Here is a 22,738-nt window from a genome sequence, read left to right on the forward strand (position 1 = left end):
CATCCATCTATCTATCTATCATCTATCTGTCTTCTATCCACCTATCCATGCACCAATCTAATAATCCATCCACCCACTTATCCATCAATCCATTTGCCCATGTCCTCATCTGTCCATTCCTCTACTTATCCATTTATTTACTCATCTGTTTACCCACCCACCCATCTCTCATTCACCCACCCACCCACACACCCATTTCAACCATCCATCCCCCATCCATCTATGCACCCAACCACCCAGCCATCATATTTCCTGAATGCCTTTCGTGTCTATCTCACTGCAACTCTGGACAAACTGGGCTGTCCCCAAATCAGCAGTTCCTACCGTTTTGCGAGTTAAGAGCACAATACCTAAAACAAACAAACAAACAAACAAACAAACAAACAACACATGCACATCCATGCCAGATGCTGCTCTCCTCTGCAGAGATTCTTGGTGGTCCTGAGGACGGGGACACCATGATACAGTGGGGAACTGTCTTGAAGAAAATTGCCTACCAGAAGTCATGCCGGGGCGGGCCCACCACCAGTGACTGAGCACCAGGTAAAGGTGCTTCTCCCTCAGGGTAGCTCTGATGGGCCCTCAGCTCTGGTGCCTAGGCCCCAGCACTGCCTTGCTACTTCATGGTCAAGTTGCCAAGTCCCCCCTCCCCTCCCCTGCCCTGGGGCCACTTTCTAGTAGACTTCCATGTCTCTCAATGGGCTTTGCAGATGGGCCACTGGGTTCCGAGAGGGCACGGTGGATGTTTTAATGACTTCCAGTCTCCATGGCTCACACCAGGCAGGCGCCTGCAGATGCTCCAGAAACATTTCCTGAATGTATTCTGATGAATTTCCTTGTCCCCAACAGGAGGGTTCTCCTCAGACAGTAAGAGAAAGGGATGGCCCTGCCACCAGATGCCAGGGCCTGGGGGTTGCTGGCCTGCTTCAGGGAAATGTACTAGGTTGCCAACGAAACTGTAAATAACCATGGGAACAGCAGTCAAGTTCATTGGTTGCTCTGAAGCTGGGGGAAGGGGCCTGGCTGATGTCAGGGCTGTGGCTAGGGGGCAGGCAGAGGCTGGACTGGCACTCACTGCTGGTGGTGGGGGATGGGAACCTGCCCATCTTACTGAGCAAATCATTTCAAAATTACAACTAGCACCACCCCTTCACACTCTATTTCTAAAAACATTTTTGTAACAGCTAGGGAGGGGCGCATGTGAGTAACACAACACACTTGTTGTGGTCAGAGGACAATCTGTGGAACTGGTTGTCTCATTTCACTGTGTGGGGCCCAGGGATCAAACTCATGGTTAGGGACTGGTGACCTGAGCCACCCCCCCTTTTTTTGTTCAGAGCCATCTCTCCACTACTGGAAACTCCTCCATGAAACAAACACTCATTAAGAGGCTCCTATGTACAACCACTAAATGTTGGGGCTCCAATGCTGGCTGCTCCTCTCCCTTGTCACCTGGGTAGATTGTGACATCTGAAATCTAGAATGGCCATGTGCCAACATTGCCAGTAGATTTCCATGCATCCCTTATCTTCCCAGTTGCTCAGGCGACAGAAGTATTCCGATTATGGGTGAAGACCCAGGCTCAGGGGATCAGCAGCATGCACACGGCCACCCAGCCCACTGTGGCAGAGGAAAATAGATGACTTCTAGATCCTTGGCTTCTGTGAGGTTAGTTCCACAGCCAGGATGAAATGGGTCCACAAATTCTAGCTGTACTGGGCCACTTGGGATTAAATAATCCACATGAAGGGCCAGGGAGTGGCCCTTCTGCCCTGTGCTCCCCACCTCTTCTTTCCCCGGGGCTAGAAGGACTATGACTCTACCTTCAAGTCTAGCAGTCTAGCAGTCTGCCACGTGGCCAACATTTCCTGGATGGCTCACCTTGGAAGGCTGATCCAGGAGTCCCCACCCTCAGGTCTTTGGACTATGCCAATTCATGATACCTAAGATCCTTGCAGGTACCATGGGGCGAATTCTCCTGGTCCCAGGCAACCCCTCTTAGGCCACTGGGGTTTTTACAGAGCAAGAAGCAATGAGGATGCTACCCTGAGCCCCTAAGGTAGAGAGGGTACCAGAATGAAGATGCAGATATACCAGGCTCTCAGCAAACCCCTGGCTTGTTTTTGTCCACACACCAACCACAAGCATCCTAGTATATTGGGGTCATCAACCTTCCTCCCACTGTGGGCTCCTGGGAGAGGTGGTGGACATGTAAGCACTTAAAACTCAGACCTAGGTCAGCCTTCCTCTTCCGCTGCTGCAGCAGCCTTGGAGCTGGGGACAAACAGTACAGCCTCAGAGACCAGTCACATCCTCAGCTTCCCTCAACCTGGGCAAACGCTGAGTTACCATGGTGACGCTGCAGCCCCCAAGATGCAGTGGTTGCAGACAGCATGGGTAGTTGGAGGGCTCAGGGCTGAGGGTGGACAGTCTAGACCAGGAGGCCAGGCAGCTGGGTGGGCTGGGTGGGGGAGGAGGGAAGGGAGGCCTCCTCTAGGCCTGGCTGGTAATTGCTGCTAAGTGAGGGGCTGTCATTGAACCCAACATGTGAGCGGTGAGGGCCCACTCCACACCCTGTAATTACTGCACCAGACAGCGGTGCCAGCTTGTGGCCTGGAGAGGGGGGCGGTGCAAAGTAGACAGGAAGCTCTCATCCACCTGAGCCAGCGGGCTGCAAGGCCCTCTCTCTCATCGAAGGCAGTCTCCCCAGCTCCCCCTCCCCCGCTCCACCCCCCTGCCTGGTTCTTCCCACATCACTGGGCTGGAACAAGAGCGTTCTGTAATCTTGACCTCCGAGCTTACAGAACCCAAGGCGAGCTTGCAGAACCCAAGGCGGGCCAGGAGCCAGATAAGGTAGCGCTCTGGAGTGCTGTGATGGGCAGGGACTCAAAGCTGATCACAGTCCCAGGCCCTTTAAAGGCCTCAGGCAGTCATTACTGTTCCTGGGCCTCAGTCTCCTCGACAGACTCTCAATCCACAGGGATCCCTCTCCAGCAGGGGTGGGCAAGAATTCACTTTTGGAAACCAGATTTCACTGGGAGGTAGCCACGCCCCTTTGTGTCTGTGCCATGCAAGGCTTCCTTCCTGCTTCAAGTTGCAACAGACACCATATGGTCCTCAATGGAAATATTTACTATCTGTCCCTTCCAGAAGTCTGTGGTCCATGCGTTCTGGGCATAACCAATGGAGATCTACCCGCTCCAGCTCTACACAGAGCCCCTTCTGGGTCTTTGCCCAAAGCTACACAGATGCCACCGCCGTCAGGCACCCTCTGCTGCCAGGGTTTGGGCAGGGGTGGCAGCAGGCAGGGCTGGAGCCATACTGTGGGCCAATGGCGCCACCTGCTGTGAGTGTCTGAAGCATTTCTACAGGAACGCCTCCTGGGCCAGCAGAGGAGACCAGCTCCACCAGGAAGGTACAACCATCGGGCGCCAAGGCCAAGCCACAGGAGGGCTCAGCCCCACAGCAGGGCCCTTTTGTCTTCCACTGGACTGTGGTCTAGAGAAGTGCACAACTTGGCCCACAATCCAGAACCGAGTCCCTTCTCACACATAGCAGCCTTGAATCCTTGCCCAGCAGCTCAGGAAATTCTTTCTTTTCTAGGTCTTGGTCTCTTGGTTCTTGACAGTATTTTAGGAATACATACATAATATTTAATCTGTAACATTCTCCAGAAAGCCTGGGATAGGTGACATCCTCTTTTCTTCTTTTTCTTTTTTTTAAACAGATACACAACCTACAGCACAGAGGAACTAAGTCACCCACGTAAGAGTCACACAATGAGTACACAACAGAGCCAGGATGCAAATCTAGGCTGTGAAACTAGTCTCCACAAGACGGTACTGAGCAAACACCCATTTATTTCTGGTGGTGGGTCCATAGTGTGGCCCCAAGGATGCGGTCTGGGGCACAAACAGAGGCATGAGCTACAGAGGGCATGAGAAGGAGAGGCCAGGCCCGGGGCTCTCCTTGCTCTCCTGCCTCAGGCAACACTGCGCAGTACAGAAGGAAATCATTACTTCAACTATAAATAAATCTACTCTCTGTGGAAGCCACTGTCCAGGTGATGAGGCCCAGCCTCTCCACGACTCCTTCCCAGATGCCCTGCAGTCCAAACCCAGGAAGAGAAACCACCACACACCTGAAGTTCATCCTGGCTCTTGGAGCCAGAGCAACAGTGGAGAAGAGGTCACTGGCCCCCTTCACTGCTACACTGCGTCCAGGGTGAGCCTGGCACTCCTTTTTGGACCACCCTCCACAGGAAAGACAGGAGTCCCCCTCCAGTCACGGTCCTACAGGTGACTCTGAAGCCAACACTTATAGCTGCTCTGAGGAACCAGCTGAGCCCCCAGGCCACACCAAGAGTCACCAGCAGCGCTGACTGTAGAGTGGCCTGTTTCCGCTGCTCCTGGGCTGGTCACTGTTGCCCCTGGGTGACAAAATACTCATCGTCATCGTCTTCCTCCTTCTGGCTGTTCCGGAGCAGCAGCTCCAGGTCAGGGCTGGGGCCTAGGCCCTTCGAGAGCTTAGGGTCACCATCACCTTGGGGGTAGACACACCACAGTCACTAACCTAGCAACCTTCTCTAGAGATGATCCTATACCTTCCCAGGGTGCCAGCGCCATGCAGCACACGTCCCGAGCTACAGCGACAGTGGGTGAGAGGCAGCTGGATGGCGGGCGGGACAGTCAGTACTACTAAGCCATGGGAAGGAGGCCACCATACCTCTGGAATGCAGGGCCTTGAGGGCCACATGCAGGGAGATGCCAGAGAGGCAGAGGGCAAAGCCCAGCCAGTTCAGGAGGCTGATCTGGTCACCCAGCAGGTGAGCTGCCAACAGCAGTGTGCAGACTTCCTGTGGGCAGAGGCAGGACATGGAGTCAGAAGCTGGCATGACGGGATGACTCATAGGGCAGAAGTGGGAACCTCTCTGCTCAGATCATCGGCCTGCAGGCCTCCCAGTGTTACTGAGATGCAGGTGCACAGGGGCTTTCCATAGACTCTCAGCAAAAGCAGAAAGCCATCGAGCCCCAGAGGATGACACAGGCGTCCCACAGGGAGTCTGCCACTGCTAGGCACCCATAGCTGGACAGACAACCGCCAGCATGGCGGTGGTGAGACAGGCCTCTCTTCATCATAGGCAGAGGACCCTGACACCCAAAGGTTCACTTTGGGTGTCACTGCTCCAGCATGGGGTTACCTGTCCAGAGGGAAGCTCCTCCACAGATCTGACCTGTGTGCCCAGCTTTCAGTGATGGACTTTTCACTGATCAACCTAGACGAGGGCTCCAGGCCACTGCATATAACCACGCTGCAGTTAAGTGCAGTGCAGGCACACCCCAGGCCTGGTGGTGAGACCTGGTCTGCGTCTTCAGCTGTGTGCACTGGTTAGAAAGGACACTTCCTCAGCGCTGCAGGGGCAAGATCACATCACATCCAGGGCCACACTCTGCAGCCTCTTCTCCCGCCCTCTCCAGATGCAGAAACAGGGACAGAAGCTGCTAAGAAAAGCCCTCATGGGGCTCCTTCTAGGGTAGGTCTGGGGTCACTTCCCAGTGAGTACCTTAAAAATGCCAGCGATGGAGAGAGTGAGGCTAGATGTTCTGGAGACCAGGAGAAACTCAGAGAAGCCTAAGCCAAAGGCCAGAATCCCACCAAGGAGGAGGCTCCCAAGAACCCGCAGGAGCAGCCCTGTGTCCTGGAAGCGGAAGATTTTCTCTGAGGTGGACAAATGGAGACCTGAAACCAACAGAGAGAGAGAGAGAGAGAGAGAGAGAGAGAGAGGGGAGACAGGGCCTAGGCAGCCTGCTGGCCCTACTCAACAGCCTCTGTGCAATGGGGGCCTAGGCAGTCTGCTGGCCCTACTCAACAGCATCTGTGCTTCTTTAGCACAGAATGGAGGCCTGGTTTGCTGACTGTCTGAGGTAGGAGAAACGATGTGTGTGTGTGTGTGTGTGTGTGTGTGTGTGTGTGTGTGTGTGTGTGTGTTCAAACAGTCCCACCCAGATGGCCTGAGACTCAGGGACCACAGTGGCACTATAGAACTCAGGGCAATACATGTCCATTATCAGAACAGGGAAGTACTGAACCTGTGGGATGCAGGACTTCTTTAGATTATGTGCATGCGTACATATATGCGTGTACGCTAGGCATATGCTCTACCACTGAGCTATACAGCCCAGCCCAAATTTAGGCCTTGCTACTACAAAGCTATGTACAGACCTGGGAGGAGCGATGTCTCCTTTCTGGTTACTGGTTCCCCTACTGAGAGAATGACAGGACTCTGACTAGATTGTCATTTCTCCAACAAGCAGTATAGTCTAATGAATAGATCTCAAAATGAAAAAGAAAAAAACTCAAAAAACTCCAGAGCGGAGTGTGGTGGTGCACACCTGTGACCCCACACCTGGGAGGTGGGGCGGATGACTGGCTCAAGTATCAGTTACATAGAAAGTTCAAGACCAGCCTGGGCTACACAAGACCCGACCCGACCCAACCCAACCCGACCCAACCACACATGTAAGTACAGGACAACGCTGAAGCCCCTTGCTTCAGGGAACACTGAACAACACATCAGTCTTTGCTTCAGTTTGGGGGAGCCGTGGCCCCTCCTTAAAGAGTTCCTGGGCTCTTCCCACAGCAAGGCCCCCACAGTGTATGTGTGGGGGGGAGGTCAGTATCCACTGGGCACAGTAGACACAGATGGGAGCTGAAGTGGACAAGAACTTTGGGGGTCGAGGAGGGGCAGGGGGCACAGAAATTTGACAACACTGTGCCCCATGCCAGGAGCCTGGCGATGCAGGCCATCTTGTTTGGTGCTGGGCTCAGCAGTACTGCAAAGGCAGTGGCAAATTGAGGAATCCGGGGAAGAGCAACATAAGTAATGAAGGCGCTTGGGGGATTAATTTACCAGAGAAGATTAAAGGAGCTAAATCCACGCAGCTTTGCTAAGTGGCGGCGACCAGGGGCTTTTGGATGAGGTTTGCAGAGCGGGGAACAGTGAGGACGCCTGGGGAGGGGGTGAGTGTGGTGTTTGCTACAAGGGGCATAATGAAGGAATGGGGAGAGATTTTAAAAAGGAAAAGCATGAAGCTCCACACACAAGTTTCCTGGACAACGGGGCTGCGGAATCATTTTCTCAGGGAGGCTGGAGACGCTTCGCTGCTTGAAACTTAAATGGATGTGGGATGGAATTTTCGGTAATGACCCTGAGGACAGTTGGGACTCTGAGAAGGAGGGTAAACAAGGGACAAAGACTAATCCCAAAGCACTGGAGGAAAGGAGGTGGTAACATCCTGCCCACTTGTACAACCCCCTGGCCTTGCCTCTTCTCTGGATGTGCCCAGGCTGTCCCCCAACCCCAGCTGTGGGAGCTGCCACTCTGCCCATGCTCCCCGAGCACACACAGCAGAGCCTCCGGTCCCTGCTTCCCAGGGTGTCCTGGTATCATCAATCCATACACCCACCACTCATTCTCCACCATTCCCCTTTCTGACCCAAGTACTCCACCCGGGGCAGACCCCGACTCTGCTCCTGGGGGCATGTGTACCATGTGACAGTGGGCCAAGCCTCCTGATGCCAGGCTGCTGGGCACCAAGTCTGGTTTGCTTATGAGCTATGGGACTTTGGGCATGCTTTCACCTCCTCGGTTCCTCAGTTTCTTCCTTTTGCCAAATAAGGACGGAAACAATCCTCCACATCTAGTTACTGGGGGAATGAAAAACTAGTGCATCAACAGTTCCACTACCTCTGGAGCTGTCCACACCCTCTGCACTGACTCCTTTATTTCACACATAACTTCTGTGCACCCTTGTCATGAGATTCTAGTCATTCTGTGTGTGTCTGTCCAGTCCCAAACCACAGCAGCTGGGGAGGGACTGAGTTCTAGATCTGGGCAACCTCTGTGGCTAGCACTGTGCTGAGCCCAGAGCAGTAATGTGGGTTCTGCTGTACTACAGTGTTCAGAGGTAGAAGACAGAGCGTACCTTCAAATATGGCAAAGAGAGGGAAGAGGCCCAGGAACATGAGCGGCTGCAGGTGGAACATGGTGTCAATGGGGTTCTGAAGGCCTGCAGAACAGGACATGGGGAGCTGTCAGACCTGGCCTGCTGGCCTATGTCTGCCCGACCCCCACCCCTCGCCAGGGGCTCACCCAGATCAGCTTTCTGCAGAAGCATTTGTGTGAGGGTCCAGCGGATGCCGCCGATGAATGAAGCTCCCAGCACCAAGGCAAAGCCCTCCACGTTGAACTGTGTGGACTTATAGGTAAACATGAAGAGGCCCCCAGCAATGAGAAGGACCACCAGGACCAGGGCTGCACGCTAGGAGAGGAACAGTATGGCTCACTGGGAGCTTGGGGTTCAAACCACACCCTAGGAGGGGAACAGTATGGCTCACTGGGAGCTTGGGGTTCAAGCCACACCCTAGGAGGAGAACAGTGCGGCTCACTGGGAGCTTGGGGTTCAAGCCACACCCTAGGAGGAGAACAGTGCGGCTCACTGGGAGCTCTGGGCTCAAGCATGTGCCATATCTGAAGCTGGGGAAGTGAAGCTGTTCTGTGCCTCTTCACTTCCAGAGGTCCTGGCCTACTGACAGACACAAGGCTACATACAGCTGGCATGTTTCTAGTATCATACTTATTTTGAAATTCTGAAGTGCTGGTGCCCATTCCAGACTCTAAGTGCCCCCCGCCAAAAACAAAAACCACCAAATGGCTCCAAGGGAACCCCAGGGCCCCAGGCCAACGCTGGCCCTCCTGCACTTGTTTCTAGCCCTTCTGCCATTCACCCGTTTCTAGGTCCCCTCCCCAAGAAAGGCATTTCAGAGACCCAGGCCAGCAATCTCCTGTCACAGAGTGACAAGTCACTGCTTAGATTTCCTCTTCCATCCCGGGCATCTGCAGTGACAGGAGGGAAGGGGACGCAGGGCCTCACCAGCTCCTCCAGCTTGAAGATCAGAGAAAAGATCAGGATGAACAGCACAGCAGACGATTTGGTCATTGTGTACCTGGAACAGAGATACCCACAATGCACGGCTGCAGACCCCCACCCGAGGGCAAGCAGGCCCCAAAGAGCAAAAGCAGCCAGCCAGTGGGGTCTGTGCAGACATGCGAGCTTTCATGGGAAGAAGTCTCTAAGAGGCCTGACGGTCACTGGGAGAGGAGCAGCGGGTGTGACACCGAGTTTACTGAGTTCTGTTCTTTACCTGGCTATATTGGCAGAGACCAGGTAAGAAGGATGAGAGAAGCTTAGACAAAGAGACATGAGGGACCGCACTCTCTGAAGCCAGGCATCAGAGCTGTGACTGCTGACCAGCTGGGTTCTGACAGGCAGTGCTCCACGGTCTGGTCCTCCACTCAGCTGCCTGCCGCCCCCATCCCCCATCCCCTATCCCACCCCACCAAGCAACTGTGGCTGCTCTGTCCAGTTCCCTGGCTTCCCCTGACTGCCTGGCAGGCAGGCGCAGCATCTCTCTCTGCACTGGGCTTCCGAAGAGCTGGAGGCTTCGTGGAGGGCTGCTGGGTGCCAGCAAGGAGCTGAGGGAGAGCGAGGGCTGGTCCCCGAGACTGATGGAGTAGTTGGCCCGCTGCTGGCTCTACAGACTGCCAGCTGGACGGAGCAAGTGAGCTTGGCCTGAGCGGCGGGCAGAGGGTGTGGCCAGTACTCACAGCGACACGGTGATGTAGAGAAAGCTCCAGTTGGACAAGCCCACATCCAGTGCTGTTGCCAGTGCTGTGGGGACAGGGGACACCCAGCCAGGGCAGCCGGTTGGCAAGCATGTGGCTGAGGCACCTGAGGCCCTGACTGCCCTTCCTTTCCACCAAGCAACTCCAGGTTGACATCCGGCCCAAACAGCCCATCCTGATTGGCCAGGCCTGTCGGTCTCCTCTGTGAATTTCAACAGCTCCAGACAAGAGCATAAACCTGACCCAGTCAAACTGCTATGGGGCACCTGGCCCTCCACAGCAGTGCGGCCTGCCGACCCCCCCTCCTCCCTCACCATTAGAGTTCTTCCTTTCTAACTTCACACTCCCAGGGCCAGAGGTTCCCATCCGCCCTTGAGGTCTTGCCCACTCAAGACTAGTCCTGGGAAATCTTTTAGCCCAACCTGGTGTGGCCACTACCGTGAGGCTCCCGTTTTGCACCTGGTGGAGCCCACTGAAGCCCACGTGAGCCAGCGAGGACGGGGGCGCTGCCTGCTTTGCTGAGATGCACCAGCGGGAGAGGGGTGAGGAGGAAAGGTAGGGTGTGGCCTCAAGGCCACAGGGCTCCTCTGATTTCTAGCCTAGGCTCTCCAGCAGCCCTCCGCATGCTGGACCTACCTGTGGGGGCCACTCTTCTGAGGTAGTCAGTCCAGCTGAGCACCACTCGGGCCCTGTGGCTGGAACACTGAACCAGCGCCCTGGACAGGGCCGAGAAGAGGAAGATCACGGCCAGGTGCAGCATGGTCATGAAGAGGGGAAAGTGGAAGCTCTGTGGGGCCGGAAGCAGACAGCAGGCGTGGAGAGATGCCCCACAGCCCCTCCATCTCCTCCCTGTGGTGGCAGGGTCCAACCCAGTGCCTCCCCGCTCCCTGACGTCAGGGGCCAAGCCAGTGCTCTACATCGGGGACTCAGCCACACAGTGACTCCTTGGAACCCCAGTGTGGAGGTCACACAGAGAAGTGGCAGCCCAGGGGCTCAATCCCTGCCGAGTTTCATCACAACCTGCTGGTCACCTGCTTAGCCCTCTCAGGGCCAATGTCCAGGAAAAGCCACCATCACCCAACACAACTGTACCAACTCCAGCACCTTCGGGCCAGCCCTGTACTGGTGAGGCCGTTACCTTTGTCAGCCATTTGTTGTAGAAGGTGATGCCTATGGAGAAGCAGTAGTAGAGCAGGACCAGGCCCAGCGTCAGCACGGCCTTCCACACAAAGGCTACGTCAAGGGCCCACCTCCCCATCCGTGGGCCAGCAGGAACAGGAGCCGCTCTTGAAGATGGTTGGCGGGAAGACGCAGCAGAGCTGGACCACGGTTCTCAAAGGACAGTTCCCCTAACTGGAAGGGTCCTCTTCACCTCCATGGTGAGGAATGTGCACTGGGCCCCAGATGGAGTCCTCACCTAAGGGGCTGGTGGCCAGAGCCAAACTGTTCCATGGCTAGCTGGATACACAGGTCACAGATCCCCAGCTCTGCTGCTGGAAAGAAGGAAAGGAGGGTCTGGCCACAGTGAGACTGCAGAGGCAATGGGTGCTACCCCAGTACAGTGGACATTCGCACTGTCCTCCACGGGTCCCCACTAAAGTGACCTTTCAACAGATAAGTGTGGTCATGTCAGATCTTGTTTTAACCCTTCAGCGGCTCCTAGTTCCCTTCACAAAGGCCGAAGCTGCCTGCAGTTCTGAGGTCTGACCTGGTCTAGCCTGTCTCTGCCAATCTGCCCCCGGCACACAAGGGATGGAGGGGGTGCTACACCCAAGCCACCCTTCCCTCCTTCCTCAGTACAGACTCTCTCCCTCAGGGACCTATCTACAAGCTACCACTGCTCTCCTACTTTCCTTTTGTAGCAACTGAGAGAAGTGTGATCTGAGTAGACCTCTTTCTTCTCAGTGCTGTAGACAGAACCCAGGGCCTCATGCTAGGGACCAGGCTACCATTGAGCCACGCCGCCATCCCCTTGAGTAATGCTGCTGTTCCTGGAAGGTTGCACTCCACAAGGGCTCACACACACCTGGCACTCTCTATGTTCTCATTTGGTCTGGTGACCCCATGACAGAGTGTGTGTGGATGAGATTTCAGGGGACTTAGGTCTTGAGGAGCTAAAGTGGACCAGGTGTACCTTGTCCTGGTCTCTAACAGCTACTCCCAGAGAGGAGGTGCCCGCCAAACCAAACTACCATTTGTTATGAGTGCCCAGGGCAAGCCTGGCTCAGGGAACACTGGGGACCTGGCTCTGCCTGGTGAGCCTTGGCCCACTGTTAGGTGGACTACAGTGTTTCCTCTCCACCATGCTGAAATGCCAGCTCCTGTGGGAACCTTCCAGAATCATGCGATCAGACTTCTCCCCTACCAGTCTGGACAGTCCACTCTGCACTCTGGAACCTGTTATCACATCCCCTCCCTGATGGCAAACGGGGCTGGCTCTGGGCTTTGTCAAAAGGACTCCTGGACTGTGGCTATCTTCAGAGGAGTTTGGAACTCTGGGTGGTGTCCCAGAGGCAGCTCCAGGCATTCAGTGAGCAGGGACTACAGGCCCTACCCAAGGAGCTAAGAAGTGTTCTGCATTCCAAGCACCTCTGATATTCACAAAGGCAGGGGACTTGCTTCTGATTTCTGTAAACATAGTTTTCCGGAGCTCTACAATCCACTGAAATTGCTAAGAATTCCATGTATGCTGTCAAGGTGGAACCAAGAGTTCCCATTCTGGAAAACCCACTTTGTTGACAACAGCTCACATCTCTGGGGCTGCTGACATGTTAGCTGCGAGATGACCTTATGGTGGGCTCACTATTCTATAGCAAGAGGAACCCACCAGCGGCCTCACGGTGACTCCAGCACCACTGTGCCTGAAGTGACAGATGGAAACGTTTTATTTCACCCTCAACTACCTTCCTTTCGTACTATAGTTTGGGCACCACTAGTTTTTAGGTTAATGAACAGGCTGTGATTAGACATGGTGGGTCAGGGGAGAGTTACTGCCCTACTGGTCTAATGCAGTCTTGCATCTTGACATGCTTTCTGCAGGCTAACATTTCCCCAGCATGCAGCCTGGTCCGGTCCCCGTGAGCCCCTAGAAGCAGATCCAAATGCTGACCTGACCTATTCACCTGGGCCACTAATCTTAGGCTCTTGTTTGCACTGCTAGACAGTTTGGGACACAGGCTCAAGGTCCACATTCTCTCAATGCTCAGGCTCCGAAGCCTGGCACTACTGAACCTTTCTGGGAGGAGTCAGTCCTCTGTCCTGTAATCCATTAGCAAATCCCTGTCTCTACCCACGGGATGCCAGAAAGTATTATGTCCCCAACCCCAAGGTGTAACACCCAGACTGTCCAGAAGGTATGTACCTTGCAGTGCTGGCCTAGCATGTGGAGGGCCTGGGTTGAGTCTCCAACACTGCAGGAAACACACTATGTTCCCTGTGAACAATGCTTTCCCTACCCAGGCAGTGGCGGAGCATGTCACATGCCAGGACAGCCTGTTCCCTTTTCTTTCAACTGACTGGCCTGCCTACTTCTGCTCAGTTCCTACTTGGTCACTATGGTGCTCTCTGTCCACTTTCAAACCCGCCTTTTCCTTCTGAGAGCTTGTTTAGCTCCCCACCTTCAGGGAGCACCATGTGTCCGCAAACACAAGGCCAAGCCTCAGCTGGAAAGGCCCCCAGGAAGCACACAGACATTCACTCCATGTGTTATCATTAAGCGGTGGCTTGCCTCTCACTGGATATACAAACGGCTAAGGTCCTCCTCCCTCACTCTGTGGTAAGGGAGAGCAACTATGCAATTGCATCTGCCCAAGGAATTCTGTCTCCCTTTTCTCAAGAAACAGCAGCTACCTCAGAGCAGGGCGGGGCAACGCTGTAGCACCTGGCTACCCTCCACCACTTCAGCTGTAACATGGGTTGTGTAGCTTAGTGCTTCAAAGCATGGGCTCTAACACCCAAGACCTGTGAGTAAACCCTCTGTGTCCACCTACTACTGAGATTCCAAGTGACCTGGCCTGTGTGGACTGTTTCTCTAACCATGTGCAGGGTGTCCTTGGCATGGGAAGCAGCATTTGACACTGACTCACGGTCACCTCCTACAGCACAGCTTTCCAGTGTCAGCCCCAGGCCCTCACCTCAGTCTGTCAGGCTGTTCACACGGGCCACCACTACCCTTTCCCTCTTCGGGGCCAAGTTTCTGTGGCTCCCTCTTGAAACTGGCCACTTCCTCCTCGGAGACCTACTGGGCGAAACTTGTCAAACTCTGGAGTCCTCTGCAACTCAGTCAGTCAGAACTGGTCCCTGAGGGGTGGAACCCAGCTCCTTTTCTGCCTTCATTCCCATCCCACCATGACACCCCAATCTTCCTGTGAGGACAGAGGGACCTAACTGCCATTTAGGTAGCTCCAATTGACAGCTCAACCTCAAGGTGCCCCAAGGAGCCATCTTAATATTCCTTAGGTCTCCACCCTACTCTGAAGTCACTTAGGACAGTCATCCTGACAACCGTTCACTTCGGCCAATGAAATCATCGCTGTCCCCTGCATTCCTCACCCCCTGCCCTGTCAAGTCCACCTCTAGTTATTTGTTGATCCATCCATTTCTCTTCCCTTCTCCACCACCGCAGTCTAAGCCACAGTAACCTTTCACCTACTGCCCGCACTTCAGAAAGAGCGGGAGGCTGGTGCTGTGGTTAGTGGTGTCAACCTGACACCGTCTACAGTCACCTGGGAGAGGGGCCTTGGAGCACATCAGTAAGAGATTCTCTAGATCCGGTTAACTCATGTGAGGAGACCCATCTAGTCGTGGGCAGGGCCTCCCAGACTGCATAACGATGGGGAAGGGACATGAGCGCGCATTCACAGCTCTCTGCTTCCGGGCTGTGGATGCGATGTGACCAGCTGTTTCAGCTCTTGCCGCCCTGACTCCCCCACGATGGACTGCACACGGAACTGCGGGGAAAGTTCAGCCCTTCCTTCCTGAAGTTGCTTTTGTCAGAGTACGCTACCACAGCGACAGGGAAAGACGAAGACATTCGGCTTCAACAGACTGCAGACCCGGGGCTGGGTCCCCAAGTCCTCCTAGGACCCCGCCTGCCAGAGCCCTGCAACCTCACGCTCAGCCGGTGTCCCCGGCTACCTGATGCTCTCTGCTGCTGGCCCCTTCCCCCAGGGCCCCCACTGCGCGTGGCACTTCCCACCGCGTGACGTCTGTGTTTGCTCACGTGTCACTGCCCCGCCAGCCCGGCAGCGTCCATCTGGTTCCCCCAAGACTCGGCCCCTCGTAAATGATTGGTGAATGCCAGGCGAACGGGCCCACGGCCAAGTGAGGGCTGGGGAAACTGAGGACCAGGCCGGGAAGGAGCGCAAGGGTCCCGCCCACCACGCTCAAACTTACCTCCGCCTAGGCGCTCGCCCCGGAGACTCCTGCCGGAAGCGCGAGCTGGGCACTGGGCAGCTGGAGGAGAGACTTCCGCCGGAAGCCGGCGATGGTGGGTGGGGCCAGAGCATTTTTCTCTAGCTAAGCCGGCCACAGCAGGCCGTGCAACCCGGTCTGTGTCCCTAAACTGGCGTGCCAGGACTGAATCACATATACTAGTAACTCTCGTTTGCTTTTTTCCTTCTGGGACCTCAAGCAGCTGGGAAATGATTAAATTTTAGAAATGTAGGAAGTCTGGTCAAAGTAATAACGGACACTTGAGAAATTACATATACCTATACACTTGTGAGAATTATTCAATAGGTTGAGTAGGTAAAAATCATCCCAGAGGAAATGGAACCCAGAAGGAAGGGGTGTAGTCTTACTGGGAGCCCAGGAAAGCGGGTTGCAGTGATTTCAGGACGCCAATCTAGCACAACCAGATTCGATTCATTTTAGGTGCAGGGCATGTGGGCAAGAGAACCTCTAAGCCACGCAAGCTAGGGCTGCAGACCCGAGCCGGCCCAGTTCTCTGCTTTTGCTCTTTTGGGCTCTGTACTAGGACTGGCTGCAAACAGGGATCCTTGCACATGACTTGGCTGGGCTCCTGGCTCCTAGCAGAAGGCTCAAGGCCAGAGTGTAAGCTGTGCTTTGTGCACAGTGCTGCTGTAGGCCGCTGCCAGCTGGCATCCCGCAAGCATTAGTTCATTCAATGCTTCCTAGGACCTACAATGGTACCCATCGCAGCCCAAGGTCTTGGCTTCATTCAGCCCTCAAGGCCTGTGTTGCATGCACTTTCTATGCCTTCTGAAAGCGCCTGTCCTCACCCCCTTCCGACAGTGGCAAGAGGAAGTATCTATTTTCATCACTGCCCTCATTCAAGCCTCCCAGCTACCAAGGCTGCTGATGGGAGCAACAGCTTAAAACACCAGCTGGAAGGCTGGGCACCGAGTACAGGCAGCACACCGGGTCCAGAACATGTCTTCTTTGAAAGGCACAAGTACTCGAGCTGTTCCCTGGCTGTGTCCCTGGCAGGGAAAAGAGGGAGGAGGGGATCTTGGGGGTGTACAGTATGCCTTTCCACGTTGTACCCAGCAGGGCTGAGCAGGAAACACGCTGTCCTGGTACCACAATCTGTGAGCTTCCTTCGCCAGCAGGTGTGAGTAGTCTGTGCATGACACAGTGGGATAGATGAGGAGGGGAGAGGAAGGGCTCCCGGAAGGTGGCTGGGAGCCCTCCAGAAGCTCCCAGGCACAATGGAATGAAGGTGTCAGGTGACTCCCTACCCTTGGGGCAGGGAGCAAGTGCAGAGGAACAGGTGTGTATAGGAAGCAGTCTACATGAAAGAGTATTTATTGAAAACACGGTCACTGACAGGAAGCTCCTGGCTGCTCTCTGGTTACAGTCGTAGCTCATGACTGCGAGCATTACATTTTTACTCTCAATTTTATCTTCCCTTAAACATTCTATCCTAGAATAGGATGATCTTATATAAATATATATACACGTCTGTATAAGTATGGCCTATAGTAAAGAAAATATATAGTACACTCTTCATTGGGTAGTACCACCATGCCAGGCTACCAGTACTGAATACCACCATGTTAACATGCGTCCAAGGAGAGAGGCTGTGCGTGTGCTTCAAGTGCTGCAGCACCAGAGAAGGCCCATGGCACAGCTGTGGCCCTAGCCGCTTCTTGAAATCATGGCTAATGGCAGAAACCACAGCGCCAGGAAGGAAAGACGGGGAAGGCGACCTGCCCCGAGCCAGGAGCCAGAGGGAAGCAAACAAAAGGGCCTGTCACTAAGGGCATGGGAGCAGTCTTCCTCAGCAAGGAAAAGATGGAAATGGAGGAGAGCTGGGGGCCTCAACCTGACTTTCCCTGCAGTGTTCCTGGAGCCTAAGAGAGCAGGACTCAGGCTGGAGGCTTCTACCTGGCCAGGATGAGACCCAGTGCTTGGGGAAGAGATTGCTACCTGTCCTGATTCCTACATGGGCAAGAGAGATGGATACCTCTAGAGACAGAGATGTAAGGGCCAACCCCGAGGCAGCAGCATCTTGGCACAGGATGAGGCTGGAATGAGCCCTCAGAGACCTACTAAGCAAAAGCACTCAGCCTGTCCTTGCCTGAGCCACCTGAAGACAGTCACTCCAAGGCTCTCACGATTCCCAGGACTCCAGTCCCCATGGGCAGCCTTTCCAGCATCTGCTCCAGCCCACATGAGTTCTCCAGAAAACCAGAATAGGCTCGGGAGGGGATGGCCGTCAGTAAGTCCGGTTCCAGGTGCAGACTCAGGGTGGGAGGCAGAGCATCTTGAGTTCACTCCTCCAGGCCCGACCCCAGGCTCTGTGGTGCTGAGGAGGGCGGCATGCCCTGACTTCGTGACTCCTAGTGAATGAGGACCAAGAGAAGCTCTGGGTCCCATTGGGTCTGAGGAGTAGTCACCACAATCACTATAGAGTCTGTACAAGTAGAAGGCAAGGCACAGGCTGCCAGTGTCTCTCCTGGGCCCCAGTTCCTTCTCGCTCATCCGTAGTGATAGACGAAGTCATAGCTGCTGGGCTCCTTGGGGACGGGTGGTGGTGCCTCGGGGATCTGGATGTTCTCCAAGTCCAGAAGCCGCAGCTTCATCTCCATGCTCAGCAGCGTGTCCAGGTCGCTCTTGGTGAGCTCACTGGACATGTCCTTCCCCAGGAGGGCGCTGAGTCCATCTATCCAGATGCAGTACTGTGGGCAAGTTGCAAATGTCACACAGTGGCCCCAAGGGCTGCAGTGGGACTCAGGGCAGTGCTGTTTGGTACCATTCAGAATATGCAAAGCTCACAGGAGACAAGAGCAGGGACGGCTGGGGGACTGTCACTATCAACTATAGGATTCTAGGGGGGATTTATGTGAAAACTTTAAAAAATAATATAAAATGGAATTTACAGTGCAATTAAGGAATAAGAGAAGATGGAAACCAGTCCTGGCAGTGGCAAGAAACGGGAGCGGGAAACACACTCAATGAAAAGAGAATGCAGACAGGGACTTGGGAGTGCTATTTTTTTTTTTTTTAACCTTTTTAGAGCTTTACTGGGAGAAAGGGAGGGAGAGAGAGGGAGGGAGGGGAGGGAGGGAAGGAGGGAGAGGAGGGACAGATGGAAGGAGAGAGTGGAAAGAGAAGAAGGGCTTTTTTTTTTTAAAGTAAATTATGTTAAAATAATTTTTTTAGCCGGGCGGTGGTGGCTCACGCCTTTAATCCCAGCACTCGGGAGGCAGAGGCAGGCGGATCTCTGTGAGTTCGAGGCCAGCCTGGTCTACAGCGCGAGCTCCAGGAAAGGCGCAAAGCTACACAGAGAAACCCTGTCTCGAAAAACCAAAAAAAAAAAAAAAAAATAATAATAATTTTTTTAAAGGAAAGTACAAAAGAAATTGATACAGCTTTCATGGTGGAACATGCTTATAACATCCAAGCACTTGGGAGATGAAAGCAGGGGGATCAGGGGTTCAAGGCTAGCCTTAGCTACACGGGAAGTCTGAGGCCAGCTCCAGGCTATCTGAGACCCTGTCTCAGATAAACAAACAAACAACAACAATCAAGCCGAAGCTCTCAGAATGCAATGGTACAGCAGAGCTGTGCTCTGGAGTCTAATGCTGTTCCCTTTGGGCCTTGCTCACTCGGCTGTCATCCCAACAAAGCCCTGCTGGGCCTAGTACCTGCTCCTCCTGAAGCTGACCCCAAGTGCTCAACGACAGGCCCTTAGTTAACAATGAGTTAACTGAATTGGGCACTAACGTCTTCCTGGGCTACAGGTGAACTGGGAGTCCCTTGTTAGGGGGAGCAGATCCATCTAGCTCCATAGCCTGATTGCATCTGTTCCATGGAACTGGGACTCAACTCACCTGGGAAGTTGTGACTGCAAGATTACAAAGAGGAAAACCATCCCCATGCCAGGCCTAACCGTCTAATAACTGCCAGCTGCTCCTAAGGAGTAAGGCAAAGGCTTGCCTTTAATCCCAGCCCTCCAGAGGCAAAGGAAGAAGGACCTCTGTGAGTTCAAGGCCAGCCTGGTCTACATATTACAAAAAAAAGTGAAGTGGCGAGTCCAACCCAGTGGTAGAAGGCCCACACTTGGCGATCCATCGTGGCCACCTGCTTTCAGGGGGACAGTGCTGTGCTGGCCACACCTCTTCTCTGACTGAAGAGCCACAATTAGGGCACTGCTGTTCAAGGCAGTGTGGCACAATGCTTACCTCATACTTATTAGGAGCGATGAAATTCAGTGTCTCATCAGGATCATACAGGATGGAGAAAGCCAATTCCAACACCTCCTACAGAGAAAGAGTTTGAGTGACTAGGAGCAATGACCAGTTAGGTCACTGAGGTCCCTGGGCATGCACCTAGGTGTGAGTTAACTGGCCTTAACTCACCCACTCCTTGGCACAGTCACACCTAAGAGGTGGTAGTAGTTTTTAAATCTGGAACTCAGTGTGGGGGCGCCTGCCTCGATCCCAGCAGGTGGGAAGTTGAGGATTTGAGATGAATCTGGGCTACATGGGAAGACCCACCCTCCTCAAAAAAGCAAACAAACAAACAAAACCTGATTGCAGCAAGGTACTTTTAACATTCAGAACCTTGAATGCCAGGACCATAGACCACCCTATGTTTTTATCTCATCTCCCAAGATGACTGACTGGCTTCCTCTTTCTATGGTGCTGGACTCTGCACAAAAAAGTCCTGAGAGTTAAACATCCCAAAAAAAACAAATTACTGACGAGCTGAGACAGTCTGAGCACCAAGAAAATAACCTCCGTACAAAGAGTCACACGTGATCGACTTAAACCCATGAGCTCATAAGAACACTAAAAACACAGAATGGAGACATAAAAATTGGTCATCACTGTGTGGTACCAGGAAACAACCCACTGCTTTAAGAGCAGTGATATGAAAGGAGAGTCAGGTCACTCGTCAGCCTTTTCCATACACTGCCATGGGGAAGCCCGCAGCAGAGAAAGGCAGGTTTCTTCACTGAGAAGCGGTTCAGCTCGTTAGTAAATGGAATACTCCTAGTTTGCAAACCTTAGCTGTGGAGGAGCTACAGTCTGCTGACATGACAGAGCACCACCCAGCCATTATGGGACTCCTGATAGGCCCAAATGCCATCTAGGATATGGCCATGCCAGGGCAGTCAAACAGGAACCAAATCAAACCTCTAGGTCCCTGTGCCAATTTACAGATTGGGGACAGAAGCAAAGCACAGAGTCAGTCAGCAAAACCCGGACTCTGGGAAATGACCACATAAGCAACATGGTCTATTAATCTAATAAACTGCAAAGATGGGAAGAAGATGGAGGGAATGCATGAATGAAGGACTTAGAGATGCACACACCGCAGCAAGCAGACCCACCAGAACTGATTTAAAACTGGGCACAATGCGTGCATGTGTACACATGACAGTAACAGGACAGCGGGTGGGCACTTCAAGGCGAATGGAATACTTGATATTAAGTAATTGCTTTTTATCTTCTGCTAGGTGTGATATGTGACTCTGTGGTTGTGTCCTTTAGAGCACACAGTAGATACTCATGAATGAAGTGGGGTCTTCCAGAGTCAGAAGGAGAAGTGGGTGGCAGAATTTGCCAGGGTTGCTGAGGCTGTGTCTTGAGATCTATTTATTTTTATAGTATTCAAAGCCCTTGATATGGAGTGTACAGGAATAATCTACAGTGGGAAGAGAGTTGCGTGCACCTTGAACCTGTGTCTGCAGACATCATGGGCAGGTGCAGGGGCTCAGGACAGCCTCCCCACTCACCTTGTTCTGTTTCAGGGCGTTCTTCTCTTTCATGTGGGGACAGTCTTTCCCAGTGACAATGGCCTTAATATCTGCAACAGGAACTGACAAAGAATGGGAATTAACATCTGGAAGCTGATGCTGCAAACTGGTTCAGCACTGGCCTCAGTGCTGGAAGAGAAGCCTCGGGCAGGTGCCAGGATGCAGTAGCTCCCAGGCTCAAGGGTCCTCCCAGCTCAGGGGGGTGTGCATGTGTGAACATGCCCTGCTCTTTGGTCTCTTCCTGTAGACCTGGCGGTGTCAAAGCTCACAGATGCTACTTGGGCTCACCTCCGTCAAGTGGAGCCTTGGGCACCCCCCCACTTCTCTTTCCAACAGTGGCGGTGGCAAAGAGCCCAAAGCAAAGGGCACTGCAGCTAACAGTGAGGCCGCCACCTGCCAGACAGTGCCCCGTGGAAATGTATGCACGTCTCACACAGTCCTCCGTGGGTAGAAGTCTGCATTAATCCCACTGTACAGTATAGTAGTGCGGATTAACTCGCAACACCTAGCATTAGCAACTAACCAGGGGCTAAGCCAGGGGTTTCATTTAGACTCCGCAGCCTTAGAGCCTCTGTGCTCCTCACCGCCTTTCAATGGAGGCCTGTCCTGCTCTTCATGACCTACACACAGCCACATGTGGGAGCTCAGTAACTCTCCCAACCCTGAGGTGGGCCAGGGAGAGGATCTTTAGCATGCCTGAGACCAAACACTGGGTTTGAGAAGCCAGGACTAGCTCTCAGGGGACCATTGAGTATGGGTGTCACAGCACACCAACAGAGACATCCACCTACTTTTCTCCTGCAGGGACTCAAACGTCACCTCCCCTTGAGGGTTGTCATCCAAGTCACCATAGTGCAGGACCTTGTGGTTCAGTGCCAAGCGGCAATGCCAGAACCGCTCTGGAACACAAGGGCGGCAAACAGGTGAGGCATGGGCAGTGCTGGGCAAAGGGACACCGACAGAGCCACCCCGGCAAGCATCTCAGGCAGGCTCCCAGGGCCCCAGCCGCCCCCTGACCTTGCCGCCGACGGTTTCCGATTTTTCGGAAGCTGCTGCCCTCACACAGCCGGTTCAGGCGCTGTTGCTTGATCAGCTCCAGGATCTCGGGCTGGATTTTCTCCCGAAGCTCCCTGTGGCACACCCCCAAGTCAGCAGAGACCACGGATGGCGGTGCTCGAGGCCGGTGGCAGGCTGCCTCCCTCACGGGCTCTCCCGGTTGACACTTACACAATCGGTGGGGACTGGAAGTCGTCCTGGCTCATCCTCTCAGACTGGCGCAACCGCAGAATCTCTGAATAGCTCAGGCTGCGAAGCTTGCTCTTGAACTGGTCCAAAGAGTTGGGTTTAGAGGGCAGAGCCCGGGTGATCTGTTCTCGGACGACTTGCATAACCTGGGCAAAGAAGGTAGCCACAGGCCACTCTGAAAATGGACAGGCCCCCTAGAGACCAAGGCTCTCCCTCACCCTGTGTAGAGTCCTGATTCCTAATGGACACCTTCTCAGGTGGCGACTCGGGTCACGTGACTGATGGTGACAGGAGCTTCATTTTTCACACATTTAAGTAGACATGGTGGTAGGAACATGGGTTCTGATCTCATTCTTTTTTTTTTTTTTTTATTTTCTGGTTTCGTTGAGACAGGGTTTCTCTGTGTAGCCCTGGCCTTCCTGGAACTCACTCTCTAGATCAGGCTGGCTTTGAACTCACAGAGATCTACCTGCTTCTGCCTCCCCAGTGCTGGGATTAAAGGCATTCGCCACCACCACCTGGCCTGATCTCAACTCTTGAATGCTCTTAAACATATTCTTTCAGCAAGATTAAACATG

At 53.7% G+C, this 22,738-nt stretch overlaps 2 protein-coding genes across 5 annotated transcripts in view; both read right to left on the bottom strand.

The window, feature by feature from the left end:
* Positions 1-3,840: 3,840 nt before the first annotated feature.
* Positions 3,841-15,170, bottom strand: Slc35c2 (solute carrier family 35 member C2). Of its 2 annotated transcripts, XM_052726467.1 has the most exons (10): positions 15,080-15,170; positions 10,824-11,178; positions 10,322-10,472; positions 9,668-9,731; positions 8,934-9,006; positions 8,153-8,321; positions 7,986-8,069; positions 5,564-5,739; positions 4,726-4,855; positions 3,841-4,542 (listed from the first exon to the last, which is right to left on the bottom strand). In XM_052726467.1, exons 2-10 carry the CDS (start codon positions 10,941-10,943, stop codon positions 4,418-4,420), a joined length of 1,092 nt encoding a protein of 363 aa, XP_052582427.1. In that variant the 5' UTR covers positions 10,944-11,178; positions 15,080-15,170; the 3' UTR covers positions 3,841-4,417. The 2 variants fall into 2 exon arrangements, with proteins under 2 accessions (XP_052582427.1, XP_052582428.1); XM_052726468.1 differs by lacking the exons at positions 9,668-9,731; positions 10,824-11,178; positions 15,080-15,170 and having other exon boundaries at positions 10,322-10,419.
* A 1,267-nt stretch (positions 15,171-16,437) lies between these two features.
* The window catches only part of Elmo2 (engulfment and cell motility 2), a 39,201-nt gene continuing 32,900 nt past the window's right edge, over positions 16,438-22,738 (bottom strand). For all 3 annotated transcript variants that reach the window (XM_052726466.1, XM_052726464.1, XM_052726465.1), the window contains 6 exons: positions 22,143-22,306; positions 21,933-22,045; positions 21,707-21,814; positions 20,895-20,977; positions 19,336-19,413; positions 16,438-17,829 (listed from right to left, as the gene is read on the bottom strand). In XM_052726466.1, coding sequence (XP_052582426.1) covers positions 17,629-17,829; positions 19,336-19,413; positions 20,895-20,977; positions 21,707-21,814; positions 21,933-22,045; positions 22,143-22,306 — 747 coding nt within the window. In that variant the 3' untranslated portion in view covers positions 16,438-17,628. The remainder of the gene's footprint in view (positions 17,830-19,335; positions 19,414-20,894; positions 20,978-21,706; positions 21,815-21,932; positions 22,046-22,142; positions 22,307-22,738) is intronic.

Source organism: Peromyscus californicus, unplaced genomic scaffold (genome assembly GCF_007827085.1).
Source record: "Peromyscus californicus insignis strain IS unplaced genomic scaffold, ASM782708v3 Scaffold_7__1_contigs__length_154581171, whole genome shotgun sequence".
In the NCBI taxonomy this organism is placed as follows: Eukaryota; Metazoa; Chordata; class Mammalia; order Rodentia; family Cricetidae; genus Peromyscus; species Peromyscus californicus.

Coding starts and splice junctions, on each gene's coding strand:
- Slc35c2 (XM_052726467.1), bottom strand. CDS start 10,943: ATGGGGAGGTGGGCCCTTGACGTAGCCTTTGTGTGGAAGGCCGTGCTG. Junction 9,732..10,321: donor CAGAAGAGTGGCCCCCACAG/GTAGGTCCAGCA, acceptor CTGTCCCCACAG/CACTGGCAACAGCACTGGAT. Junction 8,070..8,152: donor TCTGCAGAAAGCTGATCTGG/GTGAGCCCCTGG, acceptor CCTGTTCTGCAG/GCCTTCAGAACCCCATTGAC.